Here is a 25,178-nt window from a genome sequence, read left to right as displayed (position 1 = left end):
CTTGTCCCGTTGCGGGCAATCCCAAACGAATGGGGCTGGACGCGACCCAGCCTCCCTGGTTTCGGCAGGGCCGAGATAACCAAGCTATCCACGCTGACCATCAAGACCGTCACGCATCATCTACTACAAACCAAGCACCCTATAAGCACATACGATCTTGATACAGCGACGATGCCTTTCCGGCTAGCTTATCGCACCAGGTGCGTGTTCCAGCATGCTGCTGCTGCCGCTGCTGCTGCACCTAGTTCCGTCGGACGCGTTTCTTTGGCCAGCAACGTCCGCCTTCCAAGCTGCACGGTTGGAGATCACAAGTCAGTGGCAGTTCTCCCCAAGATCCTAGCCAATGGTTTCTCGACAACCACCAGTCGCTCGAAAGCCGAGCCCGATTTTTCCACAACCAAGACTAGAGCAAAGACAACAAGGAGTGCTGCGGGGGAGAAAGCCAAGCCCAAGCCCAAGCCCAAGCCCAAGCCCAAGCCCAAGCCCAAGAAGAAGCAGCCGTCAGAGGCTCAGATTGAGCGAGAGAGGGTCGCTGCTATACGCAGGGAGATGAAGGAGCTCAAGGCAGCCGCGCTGGAACCGCCAAAGAAGTTGCCCATGTCGTACTTCCCGCTGGCGGTCGTCGATAAGCTGCCGGAGGCCCGAAATCTGACCGAGAATGGCAAGGAGGCCTTCAAGAAGGCGATTGAGCTTGCGCGAAACATTTCCCCCGAAGAACGAGAGGTAGGTGGTTTCTTGCCATCCCCCCCCCTTTCCCCCCCTACAGGCTAATCACAAGGTCTAGCGACTTGTTGCTGCTGGATTGTCCAACAAGGCTGCAAACGCCACTGCCTACAACGAGTGGATCAAGAGGCATACGCCGCTCCAGATCAAGGAAGCCAACGCGGCGCGAGCGCGGCTGAGGAAGATGGGAGAGAAAGCGGTGCCGCTGACCGACGACCGGCTGGTCAAGCGACTGCGTAACAGCTTCCAGTTCTACATGCAGGAGAGGAAGGAGAGTGGAGATTTCCGACACATGTCTGTGTTGGATATCACGTCCCGGGCTGCGGAGGAGTGGAAGGGTCTCACCGCGTCGGAGAAGCAGGTATGTTTTGCGGCCATGTGTGTGTCTGAGAGTAAAAGAGAACCGCACTGACCAAGGGGTCTGCAGAAATACACCGACATGCAGGAACAAGACCGAGAGCGCTATTACCGGGAGTACCTGGCCACGTATGGCATGGAGCCTCTCTATGTCAAGGAAGAAAGCGCTTGAGATGAGGTTCTGAGGATACTCTGGTCTGGTCTTGTGGTACGGGTTGTTTGGTGTTGATTGATCTCGTGGTTAAAAGACTGGGACTGGTCTCTTCTTTTATCTTTCCCCCCCCCCTTTTGACGGGTTGTGTTTTCTCTCTGTATTCTACCCGTGTACCTCATACTGCGTCGTGATACCTGAATAAGAACGGTCTCTCTGACTCTGGGACTTGCTACTTCCACTCTACAGCGCTCTTACAAATTCAATGAGTCAATAGGTGGGGGAGTTGACGGAGTGACTCCCCACTCGCCACGATGTCAAGCTATTTTGGACTACTGTCGAGGAATGTAGCGGTGAGAGCGGCTTGGGCTGCATATGCAGAAGTTGAGACTGTAAAAATTTTCTATTGATCATGAATGCTAGCAAACAATGCGTTATTTAACCTATTACTCTAGTTCAATTGATAGATTACTGGTAGAATAAGTATATACTATAACTAGTAGTTATCCTGAAGTTCTAGAATTTATTCTACTCATACTATATAGAAGTTTGTACCCAACAGTGTACCTAGTTCAGTACTTTCTACTAGGTAGCTCCGATAATACGCCTGTCCACCACTAATGCCCTGCATCAAGCAAATCATGTCTACAAGTACATCCATCTCATGCAGCGTATCAAGTATCTTCCGCAGCGGTTAGGTATATCCTACATATGGACACGGGGTGCAACCTTGAACTAGGGCGTATACCTTGTTGCAGTTCTTATAGGCTCTTCTGGTGATGCGGTGAGAGTGTGAGTCTAATATATGGTTATAATAACAACCTGTTATCTTCGAGGACTTGAATGAATTGCAGTGTATATTTTTTTCTATTCTCTATACCGAGTCCACAATACTGTCTTCTATACTATCTTCTCTTTCCTCTTCTTTTCAATATTTGTTTCTATATACCACCACAACTGCATATATTCCTATTCTTATTCTGACTCATTCTTTACTATTCGCCTCTTCTCTCACTAGACGTGGGCCCACCGAGAGCACTGGTTGCTGTCATTCCTACAAGATACCTCCTCCTTCCAACAAAACAATAGTCACTTCACGAATACCTACTTCAAGAATCTCGAATACTTCATCTTAATTTTCACTGTGAGTAATCCTGTACCTGCTGACACATTACCACATTAAATCCTTGAATCCTTTGCCCTTCTTCCCACACTTCCCCCTCTCCCCTTCCCCCTCCCCTGTCTCCCCTGGTCTTCCCCCCCTGTCCCCCTCGCCTTTCCCTGGTTGCGCAGGGAGGGGTGATCTCGTTATCGATAGGCCGCAGCGATCCTGGGCGGGCGAACGTGATACGCAGAGTTACGCCGTACGCAGTGCGCACCCTTCAACTGGAGCATTGACCCTCGAATACACCAATACTAGGTACCTAGACCTCCTCCCTGGTAAGCTAGTTACCTGGTATCTACTACTAGTTACCTAGTTACTACTATTTCTCCTACTCTGTCTATGCTTCAGGTGAGTGGCTTGTGCCTGCGTGCCGGTTGGTTTCCCTTCTCCCATCGTCCGTCTTCGCTGCTGTTTGGCTCGCCCGACTCGCCCAGCCTCCCTGGTCGCAGTGTCAAGCCTAGAGTGGACGGCGGTCGCAGATCGATACTCCATTGCTTGACGTTTTTTATTTTTTTTTATCTAAATTCTCTCTTTCGTTTGGTTTTCTTTTTTTGATCTAGTTATTTTTTCTGCTATTTATTTTCTTCCCTTCATTCTGTTTGGTTCCCAGGAGCTTCCCGCATTCCTCGAGTCGGAGACACCCTGCGTCGAATCGGACTCACCAACGGGCTTGCTTCACCCTGCTCTCTACTCCTTTCTCTCTCAGGAGTGTCGTCGGAATCAGCTCTCTGACCTTGGGATAGAATACCTCTTATTGCCTCTTTCCTTGTCGCACGGGCTCAACAGCACCGCCTTTTCTGCTCTTATCGTATCGTGCGCCTTATCTGTCTGCGTCGTGACTCTGCTTCGAAGAACAGTTTTCTTCTTTTTTTCATTATCACTCTCTTATATATAGCCTGCAGATATCCTTCTAGACCGATTCGCCTTGACGAGGTCGAGCCCAGCGGTGTTTACCCTCGATGTGTCGTCCCCAGCCTTCCAGTCTGCGATAGCCCGCTCCCGTGTATGTGTGTGTGCTCAACCATGGATGCTGTCGGCGGAATCCCGCCATTGCAACCATGGATGCGATTTGGATCTCCAGGAGAAGGGAGCATGGACCTGAAATATGAGGCTGAGATAGCCCGGTCGAAATGTGCGGGGAACAGTCTTGCAGTCAAGATGGTACGAGGGTTTTTTTTTTCTCATTACGTCGAGGAGATCCATAGACTGATAGTTGCGTAGAGAGACTATCTAGAGGCGATACTGGCCGTGGAGGTAGAACTTCACATGCCGGATCGGTTAGACCTCGGGATCCCACCACCACCCTACGAAGATGCAATCGCCGACCTACCCCCCGCGTACTCGCCGCTTGCGCGCGCAAAGGACCTATGCGATGAATCAGCGCCGGAAAGAACGGACACGCAGACGAAGCGGATCGTTGACTTTGACGGCCCGAGCGGTATCCGAGAGCATAAGGGCAAGAAGAAGAAAGGCAAAGGCGGAGGTGGAGGTGGAGGCGGAGGAAACAAGAACGGTGGCGGGAACAACAACGCGGCAGGCTCGGACAACGAAGGAGAGAAAGAATCACCTCCACCGGATGAAGGTCAGAATGGCGGGGATGCACCCAACGACGCAGGAGACGGTAACAATAACGACGACGACAACAACGGCGACGACGGTACAGGTGGTGGCGACGGTGACGGTGAAGACTGGAATGACTTTTCGAACTCGACCGGCAAGAAGAAGAAGGAGAAGAAGAAGAAACAAGCCGAAGAGGAGGAGGAGCGAAAGCGCAAGGAAGAGGAGGAGCGGTTAGCCAAAGAAGAGGAGGAACGGATAGCTAAGGAAGAAGAAGATCGAAAAGCCAAAGAAGAGGAGGAACGGATAGCTAGGGAAGAAGAAGAGCGAAAAGCCAAGGAAGAAGAGGAACGGATAGCTAAGGAAGAAGAAGAGCGAAAAGCCGCCGAAGCAGCGGCCGCGAAGAACAATCTCAGCTGGGCCGATGAACCTGAGGACAACAGCTGGGGCGGCTTTACGGTGACCAACAAAAAGAAGAAGAAGAAGGGAAAGGTAGCTCACGACATCCCACTCTATTTATTTTATACCTTGCTAATGTTGACAGGCCGAACCGGTTGAGCCAGCTCCGGTAGAAGAGCCGACAAATTCCTTCCAAGATATCAGTCTCAACGATGCCCCTCCGCAGCTCGACCTCACCTTCGATGCGCCTTCCTCCAAACCTGCTAGCTCTGGCTTCAACTTTGGAGGATGGGGTGGTTCCTGGAACACCGGGAGCAGCAACAAATGGGGTCTAGGCTCACTCGACGATACTACGGCGACGACGAACGGGACGGACGAGAATAAGGCTGATAATGAGATTGCTCATACTTCTACGAATCCCTGGACAACCGGAGTTGGTGGTAAGAAGGAGACAACGAAAGCGTCTAAATCCCGCTTCGACTTTGGCGACCTTGGCAAATCCGCTACTTCGACGGCGAACAATGACCCCGTTGACCATCTTACAGGTACCGAAACGAAGAAGCCCGAGGACATCTGGGAAGGCCTTACCGCCGGTACGGGGAAAAAGGACAAGAAGAAGAAGAAGGGTATCGTCGACGACTCTGCCGGGGCTACATCGGATGCTTGGGACGCTTGGGGGACCAAGAAAGATACAGCTGTCGATGAGCTCTCCAAGGGCCCGGAGTCAGAGGAAACAGACGACATCTGGGCCTTGGCGGGAACCAAGGAGAAAAAGAAGAAGAAGGGAGTGGTAGAAGATCCAGAACCGGAGCCGGAACCGGAACCAGAGCCTAAGCTAGAGGTAGACCCGTACGCGGGTCTGTCCAAGAAAGAAAAGAAAAAGAAACAAAAAGAGGCTAGAGAGGCTGCTGCAAAGGCGGCAGAAGAAGCCGCAAAAGCAGCGGCTGAGGCTGAGGCAGCGGCTGAACTAGAACCGGAGCCAGAACCTGAACCTGAACCTGAACCTGAGCCTGAACCTGAGCCGGAGCCTGAACCTGAACCGGAGCCTGAACCGGAGCCCGAACCAGTGAAAGAGCCCGAGCCTGAGCCAGAACCGGAGGCCAACGCGTGGGCACCAATCTCCAAGAAAGCAAAGAAGAAAGCGAAAAAGGCGGGTAAACTGGTTGAAGAGCCCATCGAAGAACCACCAAAGGTTGAAGAGGTGAAAGAGCCAGAAAAGACACCCGCAGAGACCAATGACGATGACTGGGGCTGGGGTGTTCCTGCAACGAAGGAGAAGAAGGAGAAAAAGAAAACCCCAGATCCCGAGCCTGAGCCTGAGCCTGAGCCTGAGCCTGAGTTTGAGCCCGAGCCTGTGCTCGAGCCAGAACTTGAGCCTGAGGCAGAACCGGAGGCAGAACCGGAGCCAGAGGCAGAACCCGAAATTGAACCTGCACCGGAGCCTGTTGCCACTCAAAACGACTGGCTAAGCTCCTACGGCACGTCCGCAAGCAAGAAGAAGACAAAAAAAGGGAAGAAGGGACTTGTGGAGGAGCCATTACCACCTCCTCCCCCAGCTGCTCCAGACCCGCCTCCGGCTGTTCAGCCCGACCCATTTACAGACACGAAGGAAGCTGATGACGACGGTTGGGGGAGCTGGGGCTTCTCCAAGAAGGAGAAGAAAAAGAAGAAGGTTGAACCAGAACCGGAACCGGAGCCTGAACCTACGCTTGAGCCTGAACCTGCGCCAGAGCCAGAGCCGGAGCCTGAACCAGAACCCCAGCCTGAACCTGAACCGGAACCAACTGTACCAGATGACCCACTATATGATAATTGGGTGAATCTAAACTCCAAAGATAGAAAGAGGAGAGAGAAGGCCCTCGTGAAAAAGGGTCTTCCTATTCCGGACCGCGAGGGCAAATTCCCTGATGCTGACCCGCCTGCGAAAGAGGTTCCTCCGCCTGCCCCGGAGCCTGTCTCTGAACCAGTCGTGGATCTCCTGGAGCCGGATCCGGTGCCTACACCGGAGCCTGTACATGAGCCCGAGCCTGAACCCGAGCCCATCCTCGTACCGGAGCCGGTCACTGAAGAGCCTGCTGAAGAGCCTGTTGAAGATGGGGGGTGGGGGTTCTGGGGCTCCTCCAAAGAGAAAAAGAAAGGCAAGAAGAGCAAGATCGCAGATGAACCTCCCCCCCCGGCGCCATCTCCGCCAGCCGTGGCATTGAACCCGGAACCAGAAAACTTGCCAAATGAAGAGGATATCTGGGGTGCCTTTGACACCAAGTCGACAGCCAAGGCAGCCAAGGAACCTGCTGCCAAAGCGGCGAAAGGCTTCTGGGGCAGCTTGGGGGTGGTCTCCGGCGCCAAGTCCAAATCTACAAAGACCAAGTCGGAAGAAAAGACCAAAGTCGTGGAAGAGGAGGTCAAAAAGCCTGAACCTGAACCTGAGCTTGAGCCCGAGCCAAAGAAACCCGCAGAGGAGGATCTACTCATTGATGTATATGAAGAACCCAAGCCAGAGGCGCCTGTCGCGCCTGTTGTTGACGAGCCAGCCGCGCCAGCCGCGGTGCCAGCGAAGACATCCAAGACCAAGACAACTGGCAAGCTCTCAGTCGCGGAACGCATCCGTGTGTTGGAACAAGCCAAGAAGGAGCGACTAAGGCTGGAGAAGGAGAAGGAAAAGGAGAAAAAGGAGGTGCCCCCGCCTGCGCCGGAGCCACCGGGGGAGCAACCTCCTGCTGCTGCTACTACTACTACTTCATCTAAGAAACTATCCAAGACCAAGATATCGTCAAAGAGCACATCTTCATCGAAGAAAGAGAAAGAGAAAGAACCAGAACCAGAACCAGAACCAGACTTGGAGCCAGAGCCGGAGCCGGAGCCTGTCGCTGTCATTGAAAAAGCCATCTCCGAGAAGAAAGTCTCGCGTGAGTCTGTCCCGGGGAGCTTCCCGGACGTGTTCGATGATGATTTCGATGCAGAACCAGAGGTCCCTCCAGAACCTGAACCTGTACCTGAACCAGTGAAAGAGCCTGAGCCTGAGCCTGTACCGGTGCCGGAACCGGAGCCGGAACCGGTCGTCAAGCCTGAGCCTCCTGCTCTAGCTCCTGTCAAGGGGACGAAAAAGAGTAAGAAGCTTACGAAAAAGGCGGCTGCGGCTGCGGCTGCAGTAGTGAAAGAGACGCCGCCTCCTCCCCCGCCTCCTGTTGAGGAAACCCCTGTCGTGGAACCACCCGTCGTGGAGCCACCTGTCGAGGAACCGCCTATCGAGGAGTCGCCTGCTGCCGAAGAACCGGCTGTTGAAGACCCTCCTGCTGGCGAAGCTGAAGAAGCCGCCGAGAAAGAAGCCGGCGCACCTCCAACGCCGCCGCCAGAACCCGTTGCGCCTGCGAAGTCTGTCAAGAAAGAACGGATGCGCGTCGAACGCACGGGTACTGCTTCCTCGTGGGGCTTCTGGGGGGCTCAACCACCTCCGAAGAAATCCAGCGTCAAGAAGGAGTCAAAACCCAAGGACGATTCTAAGCCCAAGCCCGAACCCGACCCTGAGGTCCCCAAGAAAAGGACCAAGGATCCCTCGCCGTCTCCTCCGTTGGAAAGGTCCAAGTCAAACGCTTCAGGCCTCTCCAAATCCAAGGAAGGATCCGCCGAGAAGGAGAAGTCATCTTCCTCTGACAAGGAGCGGCGACAAGAAGCGAAATCTTCTCGCCCTACTCGTGGAACGGCAACCGGGTTTTCCGACTTTATCCTAGGCACTCCGCCAACCAGGACCAAGTCATCCCGCAGGACCGGTGCCTCCGCCGCCAAAGGAATCTCTAGACGACAGTCGGAGGACGTTGTCGAGGAGAGTGGAATCGCGTCTCTGCCCGTTGATAAGCCGGACGCTGCCGATAAGGCTGCCAAGATAATGGGCGCTAGCGCTTCAAGACCAAGGAAGGAGAGGCCGCCAACGAGCCGACGGAGATCTGGTGAGTCCTTGTGCAATAATATATCGACAGGAAAAAAACTAATCTTTGATGAAAAGCTGCTCCTGATCCGTATCCGTTGGATGACGAAGATATCGTGATGGTCAACCAGGAGGATGTCGAAGGGCAGTATCCTAAGGACCACTCAAGGTCTTCGGGTCGGTCTCGGAGAAGGCAACAAGAGGTGAGAACAGCCAGAAGCTGCGACTAAATACCCCTTACTCAAGTCGAAAAAAAAATATCTGAAAAATAAAATGGCTGACATTTTTTTTTTTTCATTAGTCGCGAAGCAAGGGCGAAGATTTCCAAGACGACGCGGTCATGGTCGACCGGCCCGCGCCAGAGATCTTCTCCGGTCCCGACGATATGGCCTTTGTCGAGACACCACGCGAACGACGGTTGAAGCGATCGAGCACCGTGCCGAGAAAGCCGGAAGGTGGTGGTGGTGGTGGTGGTGGCCTCATGGGTCTTTTTGGCTCTCTTCGGAAGAATACCCGTCCAGAAATGCCTGAACGCCGCAAGTCTCGCTCGCATCGAGATGACGAGGTCAGGTACGCGACTGAGACCGAGCGCGAAGATGTGCGTCGTCCCCGCCGCGATGACCGGCGGAGACGATCCGTGCGACCAGACACCGACGTGGAAGGCTTCGTGACCGATGCAGCTCCGGACTATCCGGGGTTCAATACAGAACCCGAAGACGCCGAGGCCAGGAAAGCGGCGCGTCGGGCGAAACGAGCTTCCCGACATGGTCCGCATGACCTGCCTCGGGAGGGCGAGGTTCGTGGTATAGACCAGGAAGAAGAGGAACGGCAACAAAGGCGACGGGAGAAAATGAAGGCCCGCGAAGCATATGAGAGACGAGTCCGAGAGGATGAAGAGCGAGAAGCTCGACGCCGAGAAGAGAGGAGAGCGGCTCGCCAGGCAGCTTACGAAGAGCGCCGAGCTCGAGAGGAGCAGGAGGCCCGAGAGGCCGAGACCCGCGCTGAGGCCAAGGCGGCAGAACGGCGCGAGCAGCGCCGACGGATGCGAGAAGAGGAGAGACGCGATCAGCAGTCTTCTTCTCGCTATGCGCCGCCTCCTTCCTCGCGGCGCCGTCCTTCCCGCACCGAGGAAAGAGTCATGGTGGGAATGCCTCCGGTTGAAGCATACGAGGCCGAGCGTGAACGCCGTGCCCGCCGTTCCTACGCCGAGGAAAGCGGGCGGACCAGACGCCGCAAATCAAGAGCACCCCCAGGCGAGCCGCTGGTGGGCTACCCCATGATGACTGGTGCGAAAAACAAGACCTCGTCATGGGTGCACTCCCAAGCCGATGACCCCCCCGAACCTCCCCCAATTGTGCCTACCGTCGTGGACAACCCTCTTGCGGACGAGGTGGTCCAGGGCCACACACTTTCTTCGGATGAAGAAGCCCGGCGGGAGATGCGGCGGCGAGCCCGCCGTCGATCCAAATACCCTGGGATGACAGACGAGGAGATTGACGAGTTGCGTGCACGCCGGCGGGATGCACGCCGCGCAGAGGAACGTGGAGGGATTAAGAGCAGTTCGGGCAGTGGTGATTACGAGCGAGACCGTGGCTTGAAGCGCAACGACCGTAATGATCGCGATGATCGTTACGACCGGTACGACCGCTATGACCGATATGACGATCGTTATGCACCACTGCCTAGCTCGGCGATTAAACGGCCGAGTTGGCTGAAGAAGCTGACGAGTTTCTAATTTCTGAAGATGCATCAACCAGGGCGAGATGGCGTATGGGGGGAGTTTATGACTTATGTTAGGATATGATATGCGATGATTCCGATTATATGACTGCAAGAAATACTCTACTCGATAGTTAGCTAATGATGACCATGATATGATAGCCTTGTTATTCTATAAAAAATATTATGTATTATCTCTCAGATCATGTCATAAGAGCTTCTTCGGCTTCATCCTGCCCATCTAGATTCGGCCGCACAGCCTTGCCCTCGCGCTCCTTGCGGCGATTCTCCAGATGGAACCGTAAGCCTTCATACAGGCTGAGATACATACTCAGAGACACGGCCGTCCATGCCGCCCGGATCGCCCCCCCTCGGAAGAGACCCTTGATGCCTTCGTCACGGAAGATCTGTTTCCCAACCGTTATTGTTCGAGATTTCCCTTTCATCTCTGCCTTTCTCTTTGCTGAATCCTGAGTAGTAGTAGGAGGAGCTGTTGTAGTGCCTATGCTATCATTGCTAGCTGCCAGCATGACTCTCGTCTTGATCACGTCGATTGGCGTCGTCACGATGGCAGCGATAGTCCCGGACATCGAGGCCGACATTCCTGTCAGCAGGGCACGCTCTAGGACAGGGTTGTGATTGTTGTTCGACATGGGATTTTTTGCATTATTATCGCTGAGCCTTTGCTTCCACCACTCAATCATCCTCGACCGGATGTACTCAAAGATAGGAAACTGGAGCCCTGTAAAGGGTAAATTCCGACTGACCAGCGCCGTGTACCCGTTCCACAGCTTCCAGGGATGTCGTCGAAACCGGTAGAGAACCTGCAGGGTGGCGGACTGCGATCTTTGACTTCCACCATTACCGCCGCCGCTACCATTCCTTTGCACAACCTGGGCATTCTGCTTGAGCACCTCTGCGGGCGTCAACATCAGGCAGGCCACCATCTCGGCAGACGAGGAGGCGAGGGCGTGCACGATTGGCGAAGGGAGCGAGTGGGTGAAGGGGAGGCGGTTCTGGTGCGGCGCAGTCGATGCTGACGAGGCGTTGTTGAGGCTATATTTGACGGCTTCGTAGGTGGTGAAAAATGCTCCTGCTGGTTAAGTTAGACAATCGCCAGAAAGAGACATCAATATCAATTAATCTTTCCTTACATGACGGTATGGTTGAGACTACCACGCTCCACACGCCTTGATATAACCCTCTGTACAGCACATGACGGCGCACTGCGCCCGTACGTGCGCTTTTATACAGCGTCTCGTAGTTCGGTGACTGGATGCGTGTCTTCAGGGTATCGAAGGGGTATACGATGAAATCGACCATCACAGCGGCAAAGGCTCCCGCCTGGTCTATTAGTTAGTGGGATATTTTGCAAAGGCTTTCTGGGTTGGACACTTACGACCCATACGTCAAAGTTACTGTTATACATAGAAGAATTCACCAGACAGAAGCTGATGCAATGAAGAAAGACAAAAAAAAAAAGATACAAGAAATGGAACTTGAACTGCTTCCTCGAGCATATCAATTCGGAAACCTGCTGCGATGCAACACATGATGAGGTCATCGGGTTCACGTGCAGCCAAAAAAGCCCTAGACTTCTCTCTACTCTGCAAAAAAAAGAACAGAAAGATAATAAACTGTCAATCACTCTATTCGTCATGAATAAGGCAGGACTTATGTATTAACAGCAAGAGATACAGCTTTTCCCTTCCTACGCCGTAAAGGTCATGCAACAATCAATCCCAAAAGCCCCAGAAACATCATAGCATGAAAGAACCCCCCTCCCGTGGAGGTGGTTTTTTCTATTTAGCGGTCTCGCCCGGCAGCAGGTTGCCCTTGACAGCAAACATCTTGCCGGTGGTAGAAGAGACAAAGCTGTCAACCTGGTGCGCGTACTGCTCAACCTGGCGGCTGTTAAGCATGCTCTCCAGTCGGCTGGGCTCTTGGGGCAGCTTGAACAGACGCTGCCACTCGTCCTCGGGCAGGAGGGGCTGCTTGAGAGCAGCCCGGCTGGCGTTCTCGGCCTTGCGCTTCGTCTGCCAGGCGGTGATCTTGCCCTGCTCGCGGGCGAGAGAGCGCTGGTAGTACTGGAAGTTGTTGGTCTCTGTCTGGTGGGTCTCGATGCTGTCGAGAAGGAGGTCGCAGTTCTTCTCCAGGAACGGATCGATGCTCAGCGTTAGGTTGTCGAAGTTGGGCGACAGAACTGTGGATTTAGCCAGGGATCCGGCCTCAAGCGCAGCCAGAGATGAAGGGAGATCCGTCGGGGCGGATTGGGTGGGAGTCTGGAGTTGGTGGATAAAGTTCGTGATCAGGTGGGAGTTGTGAATCTCCACGGGGAGCTCAACGAAGATATCCTGGTACTTAAGGTTGGATTTTTGCAGCCTAAGATAGTCAGAACATAGTTTCCCTACCAGGAGTGTTGTTCATTGCAAAGACTCACTCCTCGGTTGTGAATTTGTTCTCCCGGAAAGCGGCCATGAACTTGGGGGAAAGACGGAAGGCTCGCAGGCTCAGGCTGCCCTGGGCGCTGCGGGAGACATCGTGCACGAGGGCAACGGTCTGCTCGTTCATCTCCTTCTGGTAGAAGAACTGGTTCTCGATCACGTTCATGTTGACGAAACTGCCCATGTTGGCGCTCGTGTACCAGCCAACGTTGTTCGCATCGACGTTGACCTCCCGCAGCATCCGGACCATCTCCGCCTGGTAGGCAACGTTCGCCTTTGCACGCGGGGCCGCCGCGGCCGGGTTTGGCGCCGCGCCGTCAAAGTGCGAGTCGGCCGGCATTTCGACCACGGGGAAGGGAAACGAGTTGGTGATCTCCAGGGTGCCGTCAACGTCCATACCGACGATCGAACCGGTCGCAGTCGTCGGGAAGGTCTGCGTGCAGTGCTTGATGATCTTCATGACCACCTATATGCAATGTGTCAGCAACCATAGTACTGGCGAGGAGGGGGGTTTCTTTCGACTGGATATGGGGAGGGGGAGGAGGGGACTGTACCAGCGCCTCGACCTTGACGGCCGTGAGGGGGACTTGGTTCCTGCAAAAAATCCATTAGCATCTGACAGCCCGCATCCCAAATGCGCCAGCGAAAGGTCTTACTCCGCCATGATGAATGTAGAGCCTAGAGATCGCACTTTACGGCCAAAGATGATCGGGTCAACGAGTCTGCGGCGGTTTGTGTGGACATGGTGAATAATTTCCCACCGCCTAGTGTCAGAACGGGACTAGCGCGCCAAGTCTGGATTCTGCGTATAATTACGGTATTCAAGATACAGAGCCCATGTACTCATTACTCCGGAGTATTATTATAAAATGAGCCCTACCTATAGTTATAATGTTGCTGTTTGATGATAACTTTGGAGAACTATTATATCTCACTGTTTTGACTATTCTCGCTGGACTGGGTAGGCGAATAGTGGCATTTATGTTAGATATCGCTTAGTACCATCTTCAAAGATTTGCAGATAACTAGGCACCTTGGTAACTACCTATATATTCTAGCGAGTAATTTTATGATTACTATTTGTCTATTCAATAAATCTATAATTGAATACCTTAATTGAGATATTATCAATGAAAATCACTCTTATTTTACAGTCGTCTGTGGTTGTTACTATAAATGTAGTCCAAGTGCTAGTAACTGCCTAACGTGTCGCACTCCACTTCGTCTACTGTATCTGAGGTATCTAGGACTGAATTCAATCCCCATAGCATCGCTCTATAAAGATTATAATAATATTGATCGATATGCCTCAAGAAATCTTCTCCTATAGCAATGATCATGTCCTCCAAAAGGTCTCAGTGACAGTTCTATCCGATGACCCCCAACCAGGCTATTGGGTGATGTAAAACTGCAATTGACAACTGCTCCATTTCGCGAAATTAAAAAGTCAACTAAGAAATGAAATCAGATTCATACATGGCGGCGCCTGGCGAGACCCAAGTAAAACATTCGCCGACCTCGCCGCCGCCGAGACTTTGCTTTGCACCGCCGAGCCATACACCTCGACCGTCCTGCCGCACATCGCCGCGTTCGCCTCTATCGAGTACAGGCTCAGCGCGCACCCGGAGCACCCACAGGACCCAGTAGCGACACCGCCAAGCCAGTTTCGAAACGCGAGACATCCGGACCATCTTGCGGATGTCGAATCGGCGCTTGCCCTTCTGCAGGGCCGGTACGGGTTCGGCGAGCGGTACGTGCTTGTCGGGCATAGCTGCGGAGCGACCCTTGCATTTCAAACTGTTATGCGTCACTTGGGCGGATATGATGATCATTTCCGGCATCGAAATCTTGCGCAACCGTCAGCTATACTGGGGGTGGCGGGCATTTATGAGTGTAGGTTACTCCGCGACCACTTTAGCGGGATCAGCGCGTACCAGGACCTTTTCGAGGGCGCCTTCGGCCCGGACGAGACGTTGTGGGATGCCGTGTCGCCGGCAAAAGTTGGTTCGGGGTTTGATGGCATCCAAGGTGGCTGGACGGCCGGGAAGCTGGCTGTGCTGGCCTACTCGGCGGAAGACGAGTTGGTGGATACGTCGCAGGCGGAGGCGATGGAGGAAGCGTTGAGATTGTGGACCAGCTCTGCGTCACAGGAGGAGACACGGCGAACGGTCATGCTGCCGGTAAAAGGCCGGCATGATGAGATCTGGGAAAAGGGAGAAGAACTGGCGAGGGCCATCGCATTCACTCTGACAGAGTTGCAGAAAATGTAGATAGACTCGCTTAGGGGAAAGGGGAGGGTTTACAACCATTACTAGGAGAATGAATACCGAGGGTTCATATGAATGCTGTCATAGACTAGCCTATTGATTACATGCAACACATTAGAAGAGAAAAGGCCGGCCGTTTTTAGTGCGCGCCAACGCCATCAATGTTCGTCATCATCATGCCACAACAGTGAAAATCATTGGGAAAAAAAAACACATAAGAGAATAGTAAACCCCGGTACGCCTGTTGGTCTCTTCATAGAGAAATAAAGAAGACGAGAGGAATAGAAAAAGAAAAAAAAGCCGAGTATGACGCCGACCGGGAACAGAAATCTTGAAGCTTCACGAAGATCTGTGAAAGACCGTGTAGCTTGCTTCAATTTCCGAGATCCATGCGACCAGACGCTGCGTCACCCTCAACCTTTTCAGTCTTCGACGCGGAAGGCTCCTCATCGTCTTCGAACTCCTCCTCAGCCTCGGTATCCTCGGCGTAATTGAATTCGATTCCGGCTTCACGCAGGCGAGTCTTCTGCTCTTCGCGGAAGCGATCCTGCCAGCGAGCAAGGGCAGCAGCGGCGTGGACGCGGAAGCCGTAGATACGAGGTTCGTGGCGACGAGTGCTCTTCTCGGGAATGAGAGCGGGGTACACCTGGAACAGGATATTGTGGAAAGAAGTGCCAAAGTAGGCGCCATCCATGGAGGCGTGGCGAGAAGACTTGGGGTTGTAGATGTCTTCGCACTTGACACAGTACAGTCTGACGGTGCTCATGTTGGGCAGGTCGTGCTGGCCCATGGGGAGAAGAGCCTGACCCTCACACAAGACACGGGGGCATTTGCCGAAGTCGCACTTCTTGTACTTGTCAAGCTAAAAGATTACACAGAAAAGTTAGCAAAAACTAGAGCAAAAGCTGTTTTTCCCTTTGAAGATAGAACTTACCATTTTAGCGAGGCCACGGGTGGTAACGATGTAGCGCGCGTGGACAAGGCCATACAGGTGACGAGCGGACTTCTCGATCTGCTCGCGCAGATCGTCGTCGGCGTCTAGATCAAACACGTCGGTGACCAGATCAAGTGCATACTGGTAGTAGGGGATTTCCGTGTTCAAGCCAGTCAAGTTAAAGCGATCAGTCAGATATTCCTCGTCGATTTCGCAGAAATATTCGTTGCCACGGGAGGAGATGAACTGCACACGCCAATGAGGAGTCAGCCAAGGCTTTTTCAAACCAGCATGGACTATCTCTCGCATTTGAGCGAAAGTCAAATTCTCGTTGTCGTCCATCTTTCCGGGGGAAAGACGAGACGGGGACGGCGTAGCCATGCTGAAAGAGAGAGCGAGAGAAGGGTTTGAGGAAGAGTTCTCGAGGTTGACGGTTCCCAGAAGATTTCTCATCACTGCCCAGCTGGTGTTGCACCTCACTGGTGCTCTCCCATAGCAACCTCTCTTCACAATCGCTCACTCCCCCCCTCCCCCCCGCAACCCAGCTAAATGCAGAATTGGCTGATCAAGCTAGGTAAGGAAATAGCAAGATGAGATACACTTACCCAGTCTCTCCAGTAGCTAGTATAGTCACTGTCTGTCTCACTGTTGAATTCCTCCATGACTCGGATGTCGTGTGTTTTTGCCAACACCTGCTGCTCTCTAGAGAAATGTTTTTGGCTCTGCTCTGTCCCAGACACTGAGAGAAACCAGGGCCTTGCCAACCCACAGCCAGAAAATCTCCCAGAACTGGACAGATGGTCGGTGATGTTCGACTCAACGCATGAAATGGCCTGTCGGTCGAAGAGAGAACTTGAGCAAGCTGCCGACAGCAGTGACACCACCAAGAGTAAGTGTGCGCTCAGGTTACGTTCCTGTTATCAGTGAATCTCACCAGACTGGTTAGCGCGGGGTTGGCGGTGAGGCTGATATGTCACCGCCTTCAGGGGGCTGACGTGTTCTGCCATATTTACAGCACGCGTTGAACAAAGCATTTAATCTATAACTATTGAGACAGCTCTTCTGATTGTATTATACTGTTTAACTTGTGCTTAAGGCTTGTCACTATGCCTGATGCCTGGCCAGATCTTCCAACCTTGAACAATGCTTCTCTTAACAAGAATGCAGCCGCCCATCTACGCTCATACTGTGATCAAGCTGCTGTCTTATTCGGAGCGGCGGGCCAGTCTATAGGGTCTCCTACCAATTATGTCCAATTTCTGGCAAAGATGGTCGAACTATTTCTTTGCGAAGTTGATATAGATCCTGAAGAGATACCAACTGAACAAGCTCCTAATCAAACCACCCTCGAAATGATCAAAGACAACGCACCAGCTAAGTGCACAGACGGACGGGTAGAAAAGTGGATGAACGGGGTCATGGACCCCGAACCAGAGCCTTCCCCCGGCAGTGCACCTTTATCACTGCCTTCTCCACTCGAATCCTCTCCTCCAGTGTGTGAGGAAGGGCTATCGATAACTCGACTCTTGATCCGCTGGGAGGGCATTCCGTGCCCTTACCGCAAGTGGCTGGAGATAGATATATCTCAAGAGCTGATGGAACTTCTTGAACATGAAATGAATGAAAAATTGCCGGGAATGGTGTTGCGCAGGATAGGGACTGATCATCTGGAACATGGCGACCTGGAAATCTGGATGGGAACAGGGCCGATGTGTGAACGACTCGTATATAATTCCGAAAAATGGCTCCCGTCGTTATTCCATGGCGACAAGGCCCGAATTGTGACCACGAAAAAGACCTTCCGGCTTGCTGCTAGTGTGTCAGCACAAGCAAAAGACCCCAAGGCAGATCCAAATAAATCCACGAGCCAGAAGAAGAGATCTAATCGTCAAAAGAACCAGAGGGCCCGAGTACGGAGAGCCAAGAAACAGAAGACCCGGTTGGCTCAACATGCTTTGAATCAAGGAACTCAGGCATGTCAGACATGACTTTTGATGTTGTCTTCGTCTTCTACCGACTTAATGAGGCTCTGCGCCAGCCTTACACTCCGACATAAACACACGACCGACTCTACCACCAATTCGTCATTATCCGGTATCAAGCCACGGCTAGACCCGCCAGGACCTTCTATGTCCATCTAAACAGATCTCTGTATGCTATTAAATATCGAATAATCTGCGAGGTTGATACCCTGGGGTTGTAATACGTCCCACTTCGAAATCAGGAACGGGACATCTGACTATTTCTACAAGACGAACCTGAAAAAAACAATGGTATCAATTTGTGAGTAGAGATTTGTGTATGCAAAAAGCCAAGAGAAACACTGACAGGCGTTCTCGATCAGCCTCATACACGAGAAACGGCGCAAAAAAAACCTTGAAAGGGCACATAAAACCGAAATATGCCAAAGAGACAACGAAAGAAAAAGATGGCCGTCGAGGCCTGTGGATATAGTTAATCAAAGAATGATAGGGGCAATCAGCGACGCTGGGCGGCTTGATCGCATTCTGCAAGAAATTTGTAGATGCCTTCGGCTCCTTCGTACTCGGATGCAGTCTCAGGCATCCCTCCACTTGAGAACTCCGGGAAGAAGGCCTGATCTCCAAGTTCGCTGATATTGATGCTAGAGTATCCTGATGGCGAAGAATTCCATGGGTTACTACCGAACAACTCTTTGTCTTCGAAACTGGGCCTGTTACTCGGGCTTCGCATGTAGTATGGGGACAACGGCGTCTCATCCTCTGACGAGATCATTGCTTTCCAGTCGAGCTGGTCGGGCGAGCACCGAAGCTTTGACTCTTCCAGGGCAAAGTAATCCGAGACCGGGGACGTAGGCACGCTCGGCGCAAAGGGGTACAGAAGAGCGAGGTCCGTGCGGTTGTGGACATCAAAGTCTTCGTCCTGGAGGATCAGGCCCCTCTGAACGCCAACTTCGTCGCAAAGCCGCTCCACGGTCTCCGCATCACATCCGGGGAACCGTACTCGGATAGTAGATCGATCCTGCAATAAAATAGGCAAATCACCAAGCGTGGACAGACGCTTCAAATCATTGAGGACTGCAGCGAGATCCTTCAAGGCACGTGCGAAGTCGACAGAAAGTAGATCCATGAGGCCCTCCGAGTTGAGAGTCTCCATATCAACCGCAGTAGACTTCTTCTGGAGGCCGCCCATCATGCCAAAGGCAGTGATGGTGGGAGAAATCTGGAAGTCAATCGAAGAGCCCGGGGCAGTCCGCGGGATGGCGGCCATCTTGCGTTCGGCTTGGTCCTGCAGAGCACCGACGATCTTGTAGCGCTTTTCTCCAGTGTAAGGGTCAATGCCGTCGAATCTGGCCTTCTTGCCAGAGACAAAGAATGCACGGACTCCGGCAGAAACTTGGCTGATGACCTGTGCAGGTGCAGCTGGGCCATGGGAGAAATACCGTGCCCCTCCAAAGCGACCCGCGCCAACGGCGTAACCTCCCGCTGTCCGACCGAGAGTACCACCGGTCAGATTGGGACGCAGCGACGAGGCAAAAGGTGCCCGAGAGGTAAGACGGCCGATATTAGACGCAATTCGGGACTTCTGGTAGGCTGCCTGATCGCCGCGAACTCCAGATCGTAGAGCCGAGACAAACCCCCCGGCAGCTCGCGTGGAGAAATATCGACCGCGGGATTGACGGATAGCCGCAGCACGATTGATCGGCCGCCGAGTATTAATCCAGGCATAGGAAGGCTGCAGGCGGAGTGCCACTTGCTGTGTCGGGTCGGGAAGCTTTTCTTTGAGGGCCTTATAGGCTTTCTCGTAGGCATACCTAGATAGTAGTGGCGTCAGAGACACGACGACGACCTGAAACGAAAGATTAACATCAACTTACCTGGCTGCTCGCCAAAACTTTGGCAGCAGAAGGTGCCCACTTGAAGGTGGCATCCTGGCGGTGATGAACAGGACAACCTCGATGAGATCTCGATGATGAATTGGGGAAGATAGGATGGAGAGAGTAGTTCAAGTGACGGATGCCTGATAACCGGGGCTGATAGAGATGACTCCGCATCTTGTGTGGCGGTGTAGGCTTATGTCATATCAGATTTTGGAACGCCACATTTATGCCCCAGGCATTAAACACCAGGCATGACATCATAGTAGGGCTGCTGCGGGTCTATGATGAGCGACAATATGCTACAGAAAAATTATAATTATTCATTGAAAGTTACATTAATGTTAGATAGTTTTCAGTTACTTGAAATTCTAGGTTAGGCATATCTTGTCTCACTCTGTGAATTAAAGATCCATTGACATGATTTCCCAAGATTCTATCACTGTTGTATCTTGTAAATTCACTCGTCATCTCCGAAAAACACCTGGATGGGAAGCCAGCCGTCACCGCAGACCTTGAAGCGGTCCCTCAGGTTATCCAGTTGGTTTACCTCGTCGGCTGTCAGCTCCCAACCGTCGATGTCGAAGTTCGCATCAATGCGTGCCTTGTTAACAGACTTGGGGATGACACTCCAGCCCTTTTGCAGGCCCCAAACGAGTAGCACCTGCTGGGGAGTCTTGCCCTTCTTCTCGGCCAGCTTCAACAGGGTCTTGTCCCTGTAGAGGGGGGAGTGTGTGGACCCCAGGCACGAGTAACCGGTGGAGTGGATGCCCTTCGACGTGTTGTACGCGACCAGTTTCGGGGAAGGGTTATTTGGGTGTAACTCAATCTGGTTCACGGCAGGCACGATCTTGCAGCTGGGGTCCTTGAGAAGCTTCTCTAGGTTCTTAATTCCGAAATTGGACACGCCGATATTTCTCACTTTACCCGTGGCCGGGAGCTTCTGCATTTCTTGCCTATATTGACATGAGCAAAGTCTTCGCGTTGTGTGTCGTAGGTATCTATACTGACCATGTCTTGATAAAATCCCAGTCAGGTAAATGCTTTGACCTGTCGTTTGGGTCTGTAGAGCTAGGCCAGTGGATCAGGTAAAGGTCGACATAATCAGTTCCAAGACTCGCCAGAGACGAATTGATGCCATCCTGCACACGATTGTGGTATGTGTTGTGGAGTTTGGTAGTGATCCAGATCTCACTGCGAGGAACACCGGAGTCTTTGATGCCCTGGCCGATTTCTGTCTCGTTTCTGTACGCGAAGGCACTAAAAGCAAGATTAAACACGTTCTGTATCTTCTCGACGATCTGGAAAGCTGAATGACTGTACTCACGTGTCGATATGACGATAGCCCTTCAAAAGAGCATTCTTGACAGCCTCTCGGACTTCGTTGGGCCTAGACTGCCAAGTTCCCAGGCCAATAGCTGGGATCTTGTCTCCAGTGTTGAGGGTGTAGACTTTCCTATTGAATCGAAGAGGTCATCTTAGTGCCGCTCCAGAATCTTTCCCCAACAAGGCGTCTATCATTTTTCCAGTGCTTACTTGGTATGCTCAAGGGCTTCCATTGTGCAAAATCGACGTCTGAGAGTTGGAGAAGTACTTATGAGAGAATGTCGAAGAGAAAAGTGTGCGAAACTGAGTAGAATGGAGGGGAGAAACTGGAGTGGATTTCCAGAGCTTTTATAGTAATATCCTAAAGTCTCTATACCACGCAATATGCACGATAAGCCAAACCAGACAAACGACGACTGGCTCGGTCTTCTTTATATGCAGGAGAGCGTTGATCCCCCGCCATGGCCTCCACAGGCCAGGTCACCAGCAGGGCTTCTGAGCCTTAGTAATCACTTTACATTGGCTCTTGCAGATCTAAACAAAGATTATTGGTTTAGACTATCTCAAGCATTATCTTTAAGGTCGATATCTTGATTATACGGGGGGGTTTCCTGTCATTCCCTAAGTTTCTATGCAAATCTCTTAGTACCGTCTTGGTGTATCAAAGCAAGTCAGATTATAACCTGCAGAGTGAATACTCTAGCATTTGATACCTTTGGAGATCAATAGTATCAAGAATCCGAATTAATGACACACTACTTACTTCTTAGACAGAAGCGTAGTTCCATGTGTCTGTGATTTTGGACTGAAGTAATCCCAACATGGGCGGGCCACACCGCTTGATTCTGCCGGGATCTTGCAGCTTCCGAACAGACCTGCAGCTTTTGTACCTCTTCACTTGACAACAACCACAGTATTGAGGGTCTAATTTGTTTCGGAGGCCTGTCGTGGGACTCTAAAAGATAATTTTTTGTTTGACCCAGGGGTTTCCCCACAAAAACAGTCTAAATGTCGTCTGGGTTCGTTTCCGGAGGGACCACGGAGGAGCCAGTGAAACGTGACGATGAATGGCTTCGTGTGCAACAAGAGCTGGAGGAAGAACGTAGACGGAAAGCTGAATTGGGAAAACAGGATGGAGGAAAGAGTCTGTATGAGGTGCTACAACAGAACAAGAGTGAGCCTTCCCGCTTGGACTACGAAAGCGTGTCTGCGTGTTGGCTGACATACTGAGATGGAACTTCGATTGGTATTTAGTGGCCAAACAGGATGCCTTTGAAGAGAAGATAAGGTTAAAAAACCAGTTCCGGTCTTTAGATGAGGATGAGGTTGACTTTCTTGACTCTCTTCTTGAATCTACCCGTGCTCAAGAAGCCGCAGTGAAGAAAGAGACGGCTGAACAGCTGGAAGAATTCCGCCGCCAGCGCGAGCAGGCCGAAAAAGACGAGCTCGAGGGCACGTCTGTAGATGCTGGTCTACCTACCGAGGAGGAACAATGGGCGATATCTTCACGGAAACGAAGACGCGAGAAAAACAAAGACCTGCTTTTTGCGGGGAAGAAACGCAGATCGGTTCCCGCAGATACGTCCGGAGAAACCTCCTCTTCTCCAAGTGACCAAAAGAAAGTCCCGGGCATCAAGATTTCCGAGAAGAACGCAAGTGCAACGCCTGTCACTACGTCTGCAACCTCGGATACCCCGAATAAGCCCGCTGTCCGCACTGCCAAGCCGGTGGGCAATGTAAACACACCAGAGAAAGACCGATCGATTTCCAAAGAAGAAACAAAACCCGCTCCTCTGTCATTAGGATTGGATGCATATAGCGACTCTGACTAAGTCCGTCATCTTGCCAACCTTCAATGTGTCAACCGATCAGAACAGCTCAAGCAGCCTGGATTGCATTGCGACAGAAGCATTATTGACTGTGGGATGATTGATAGCGGGTATTATCCATCCAATTGGAGTACAATGCGGCTGCTTTTTAGCTACTCGCAAGTAAGAGCTGGTCTCATAGCACTGGGCTGTCTAAGCTTACCGTTGACATTTCATTCACTCAGGGTTCTATTGAGAAAACAGAAGAGCAAGTATCAGATTGATTGAAGTCAAAACCCTAGTGGTGACTCATTTGCATTGAAAACTGTCCATATATATATATATATATATATGTATATGTATATATAGGGCAGTGGGATAATCCAAACATTGTGTGAAAACCGTTGGTGTTAAGAGACCACATCGGTCTACTGTTCCATTTCATCCTCTTCCATTACAGCCATTAGTCACATCGAATCCTCTTAGGTCACTTAATCCATCAATCATCTCGATTCAAGTGCCTGGGTATCCTGCTTCCTTTCCTGTTCCTCAAATCTGTGCTCCAGGTCGTGGGAGATAAAGTCCTCTCTCTTGGTGCCGGGAACAATCCAAGGAGAATTCTTGAACAGGTAGTTCATCTCCTCGAGAGGCAACTTCTTGGTCTCCGGCAAAACTAGCCAGAACCAGATGGCATTGGTCAGATTGCAGATGCAGTAAAGGTAATAGAACCGATAGCCGATGCGGGCCATGGCAGTGTCCGTCACCTGTCCGATCATGGTGTTGAAAGCGTAAGAGGTCATGGTGGCGATGGATACACCCTTGGCACGAGTGCGCGTGTCGAAGACCTCCGCGGGGATAATCCAAGTCAACGGACCGACCGTAGCTGAAAAGGAAAAGTTGTACAGCCAGGTCATGATGATGAAGGCCCAGTGGGCACCGCTGTTGCTTGCGGTTGCAGGGAACTTGGCAAGCAGAATCGTCGAGATGATGAACGTGACCATGTTGCCTAGGTTGCCCCAGATCATCGGCCAACGACGGCCAAAACGGTCAATAAAAAGCATACAGAGAGCTTGGGCAATCAAAGCAATGATCGAGTTGATGGCCTGGTAGCGCAATGTCGCGGCGCCAGAGATACCGATCTTTTCGAAGATCTCGACTGAGTAATACCTGACAAAGAAATGACAACATGTTAGAAAGAGAAGAGCCACAAAACCGGTTGGAAAAGAATCATCCAAACTAAGGAGGCTCTCTTACTGGATGGAGGAGACACCTGTCATCTGAGCTGATGCTTGGATCGAACAGCAGAGTAACACGCGGCGGAACGAGGCGCGCGACTTGAAGAGTTCTGCGTACGACCTGGCGGCGTTCTCATGCTCATAGGTGATGCTTTCCTGGATCTGGTTATACTCAGCACGAACCCAGGGGTCGTTCTCGTCTCCGTGGGCATGGAGCTTCGCAAGAGTCTTAAGACCCTCTTCTTCGCGGCCATGATCGATGAGCCACCGAGGCGACTGTTTCGTTTATGAGCAACTACCTCCAGAGGAGAGGTCAATGGCTGATGCAACTTACCTCGGGGAAGAGCATGATCAACGCTCCCAGGAAGACAGCAGGAACCATCTGAAGCCCAAGCGAAATCCGCCACTGTGCGGAATCGGTATCTGAGAACCCGATGAAGGTACCATAACTGATCCACGATGCGCAAAGAGCTCCAACTCCCAGCATGAATTGCTGCAAACCAGTGACACGTCCGCGGATATCAGGGTGGCACAGCTCGGCTTGGTACAGTGGAACGATCATGGTGAGGAAACCAACACTGTATGAATCAGGTCAGAGAGGCCGTGTTTAACCCGAGATCGAGGCTCATCAAAAGACACGTACCCTAATCCAGCAAAGAATCTTCCACTATAGAGATATGCGATTGTCTGCGCACCGGTCTGCAGACCGCCACCAAGGCAGAAGATAACGCATCCCACAGAGATGGTCTTTCGGCGACCAAGCCAGTCACCACAAGGACCACTGAAGCCTGCACCGACGAAGGCACCAGCAGTAAACATGGACACCACCAATCCACTAGAGAAATGTTAGTTCCAGGTAAATCAGACCGCTGGGGCGCCGCACACCTCTGCACCGTGGTTGTCGCGAATTTAGCCGTGAAGGAGCCACTTGCAACAACTTCCGCGATAACACCCAAGTCGTCTGGGGAGCAGTGACAGTATTCGTTAAAATCCAGTATTCCTTTTGATTGGTTCCTTTTCCAGGCAATGCCAGTATAGACTTACAGCCGTAGAGAAATGAGCCGAGAGAGGCGAAAACGCCTACCAGGAACTATTCGACCCATCAGCCATCGAAAAGACAATCACACCAATAAGGCAAGCCGGAGCATAGCTACCTGGTACCATGCTGGAGACAAACGCATGGCTGCAATGGTATCTTGATGCTTGGTGTTGCTCTCGATTCGTCTGGGAAGCCTGAAGGCAAAAGACGAGGATTGACCATGAGATTTCAGACCCCCCAGAAGATTGAACCCCGGGTTTTAAAGAACATCCGGAA

General features: G+C 52.0%; 12 protein-coding genes across 12 annotated transcripts; 6 read left to right on the top strand and 6 right to left on the bottom strand.

Moving 5' to 3' along the window:
* Positions 1-171: 171 nt before the first annotated feature.
* Positions 172-1,252, top strand: ASPZODRAFT_139028 (hypothetical protein; the record flags this gene model as incomplete). The annotated part of the gene is made up of 3 exons (XM_022724513.1): positions 172-723; positions 785-1,084; positions 1,169-1,252. The coding sequence occupies 3 exons, from the start codon at positions 172-174 to the stop codon at positions 1,250-1,252; spliced, it is 936 nt and encodes a 311-aa protein (XP_022584161.1).
* Positions 1,253-3,132: 1,880 nt separating this feature from the next.
* ASPZODRAFT_992052 (hypothetical protein) lies at positions 3,133-4,499 on the top strand. Its single transcript, XM_022730606.1, has 5 exons — positions 3,133-3,209; positions 3,299-3,557; positions 3,618-4,034; positions 4,075-4,445; positions 4,498-4,499. The coding sequence occupies exons 2-4, from the start codon at positions 3,402-3,404 to the stop codon at positions 4,189-4,191; spliced, it is 690 nt and encodes a 229-aa protein (XP_022584160.1). The 5' UTR covers positions 3,133-3,209; positions 3,299-3,401; the 3' UTR covers positions 4,192-4,445; positions 4,498-4,499.
* A 133-nt stretch (positions 4,500-4,632) lies between these two features.
* ASPZODRAFT_991512 (hypothetical protein) lies at positions 4,633-7,490 on the bottom strand. The gene is made up of 2 exons (XM_022730603.1): positions 6,056-7,490; positions 4,633-5,386 (listed from the first exon to the last, which is right to left on the bottom strand). The coding sequence occupies exons 1-2, from the start codon at positions 7,236-7,238 to the stop codon at positions 4,755-4,757; spliced, it is 1,815 nt and encodes a 604-aa protein (XP_022584159.1). The 5' UTR covers positions 7,239-7,490; the 3' UTR covers positions 4,633-4,754.
* Positions 7,491-8,572: 1,082 nt separating this feature from the next.
* Positions 8,573-10,121, top strand: ASPZODRAFT_992789 (hypothetical protein). Its single transcript, XM_022730609.1, has one exon. It carries the CDS (start codon positions 8,615-8,617, stop codon positions 10,007-10,009), a length of 1,395 nt encoding a protein of 464 aa, XP_022584158.1. The 5' UTR covers positions 8,573-8,614; the 3' UTR covers positions 10,010-10,121.
* A 75-nt stretch (positions 10,122-10,196) lies between these two features.
* On the bottom strand, positions 10,197-11,422 carry ASPZODRAFT_58226 (hypothetical protein; the record flags this gene model as incomplete). Its single annotated transcript, XM_022728753.1, has 3 exons — positions 10,197-11,089; positions 11,148-11,337; positions 11,393-11,422. 3 exons carry the CDS (start codon positions 11,420-11,422, stop codon positions 10,197-10,199), a joined length of 1,113 nt encoding a protein of 370 aa, XP_022584157.1.
* Positions 11,423-11,512: 90 nt separating this feature from the next.
* Positions 11,513-13,101, bottom strand: ASPZODRAFT_128141 (hypothetical protein; the record flags this gene model as incomplete). Its single annotated transcript, XM_022721938.1, has 4 exons — positions 11,513-12,375; positions 12,434-12,903; positions 12,992-13,031; positions 13,094-13,101. 4 exons carry the CDS (start codon positions 13,099-13,101, stop codon positions 11,796-11,798), a joined length of 1,098 nt encoding a protein of 365 aa, XP_022584156.1. The 3' UTR covers positions 11,513-11,795.
* Positions 13,102-13,741: 640 nt separating this feature from the next.
* ASPZODRAFT_88977 (hypothetical protein) lies at positions 13,742-14,970 on the top strand (the record flags this gene model as incomplete). Its single annotated transcript, XM_022730339.1, has 2 exons — positions 13,742-13,839; positions 13,906-14,970. 2 exons carry the CDS (start codon positions 13,742-13,744, stop codon positions 14,705-14,707), a joined length of 900 nt encoding a protein of 299 aa, XP_022584155.1. The 3' UTR covers positions 14,708-14,970.
* ASPZODRAFT_128139 (hypothetical protein) lies at positions 14,865-16,303 on the bottom strand (the record flags this gene model as incomplete). The annotated part of the gene is made up of 3 exons (XM_022721937.1): positions 14,865-15,566; positions 15,639-15,884; positions 16,244-16,303. The coding sequence occupies 3 exons, from the start codon at positions 16,298-16,300 to the stop codon at positions 15,078-15,080; spliced, it is 792 nt and encodes a 263-aa protein (XP_022584154.1). The 3' UTR covers positions 14,865-15,077.
* A 394-nt stretch (positions 16,304-16,697) lies between these two features.
* ASPZODRAFT_128137 (hypothetical protein) lies at positions 16,698-18,056 on the top strand. The gene is made up of 2 exons (XM_022721936.1): positions 16,698-17,921; positions 17,983-18,056. The coding sequence occupies exon 1, from the start codon at positions 16,745-16,747 to the stop codon at positions 17,624-17,626; it is 882 nt and encodes a 293-aa protein (XP_022584153.1). The 5' UTR covers positions 16,698-16,744; the 3' UTR covers positions 17,627-17,921; positions 17,983-18,056.
* A 60-nt stretch (positions 18,057-18,116) lies between these two features.
* On the bottom strand, positions 18,117-21,053 carry ASPZODRAFT_149144 (hypothetical protein; the record flags this gene model as incomplete). The annotated part of the gene is made up of 5 exons (XM_022725462.1): positions 18,117-19,466; positions 20,009-20,450; positions 20,506-20,754; positions 20,822-20,950; positions 21,031-21,053. The coding sequence occupies 5 exons, from the start codon at positions 21,051-21,053 to the stop codon at positions 18,117-18,119; spliced, it is 2,193 nt and encodes a 730-aa protein (XP_022584152.1).
* Positions 21,054-21,828: 775 nt separating this feature from the next.
* Positions 21,829-22,442, top strand: ASPZODRAFT_53264 (hypothetical protein; the record flags this gene model as incomplete). The annotated part of the gene is made up of 2 exons (XM_022728453.1): positions 21,829-21,994; positions 22,075-22,442. Coding segments are annotated over 2 exons (534 nt in total), but the record flags the coding sequence as incomplete, so codon positions are not given.
* Positions 22,443-23,131: 689 nt separating this feature from the next.
* ASPZODRAFT_58581 (hypothetical protein) lies at positions 23,132-25,044 on the bottom strand (the record flags this gene model as incomplete). The annotated part of the gene is made up of 7 exons (XM_022728779.1): positions 23,132-23,795; positions 23,883-24,139; positions 24,198-24,441; positions 24,507-24,698; positions 24,749-24,824; positions 24,908-24,953; positions 25,018-25,044. The coding sequence occupies 7 exons, from the start codon at positions 25,042-25,044 to the stop codon at positions 23,132-23,134; spliced, it is 1,506 nt and encodes a 501-aa protein (XP_022584150.1).
* Positions 25,045-25,178: the final 134 nt, after the last annotated feature.

The sequence above is a fragment of the Penicilliopsis zonata genome (assembly GCF_001890105.1).
Source record: "Penicilliopsis zonata CBS 506.65 unplaced genomic scaffold ASPZOscaffold_2, whole genome shotgun sequence".
Lineage (NCBI taxonomy): Eukaryota > Fungi > Ascomycota > Eurotiomycetes > Eurotiales > Aspergillaceae > Penicilliopsis > Penicilliopsis zonata.
Note: the sequence above shows the minus strand (reverse complement) of the source record. Positions and strands in the feature narration are given on the sequence as shown.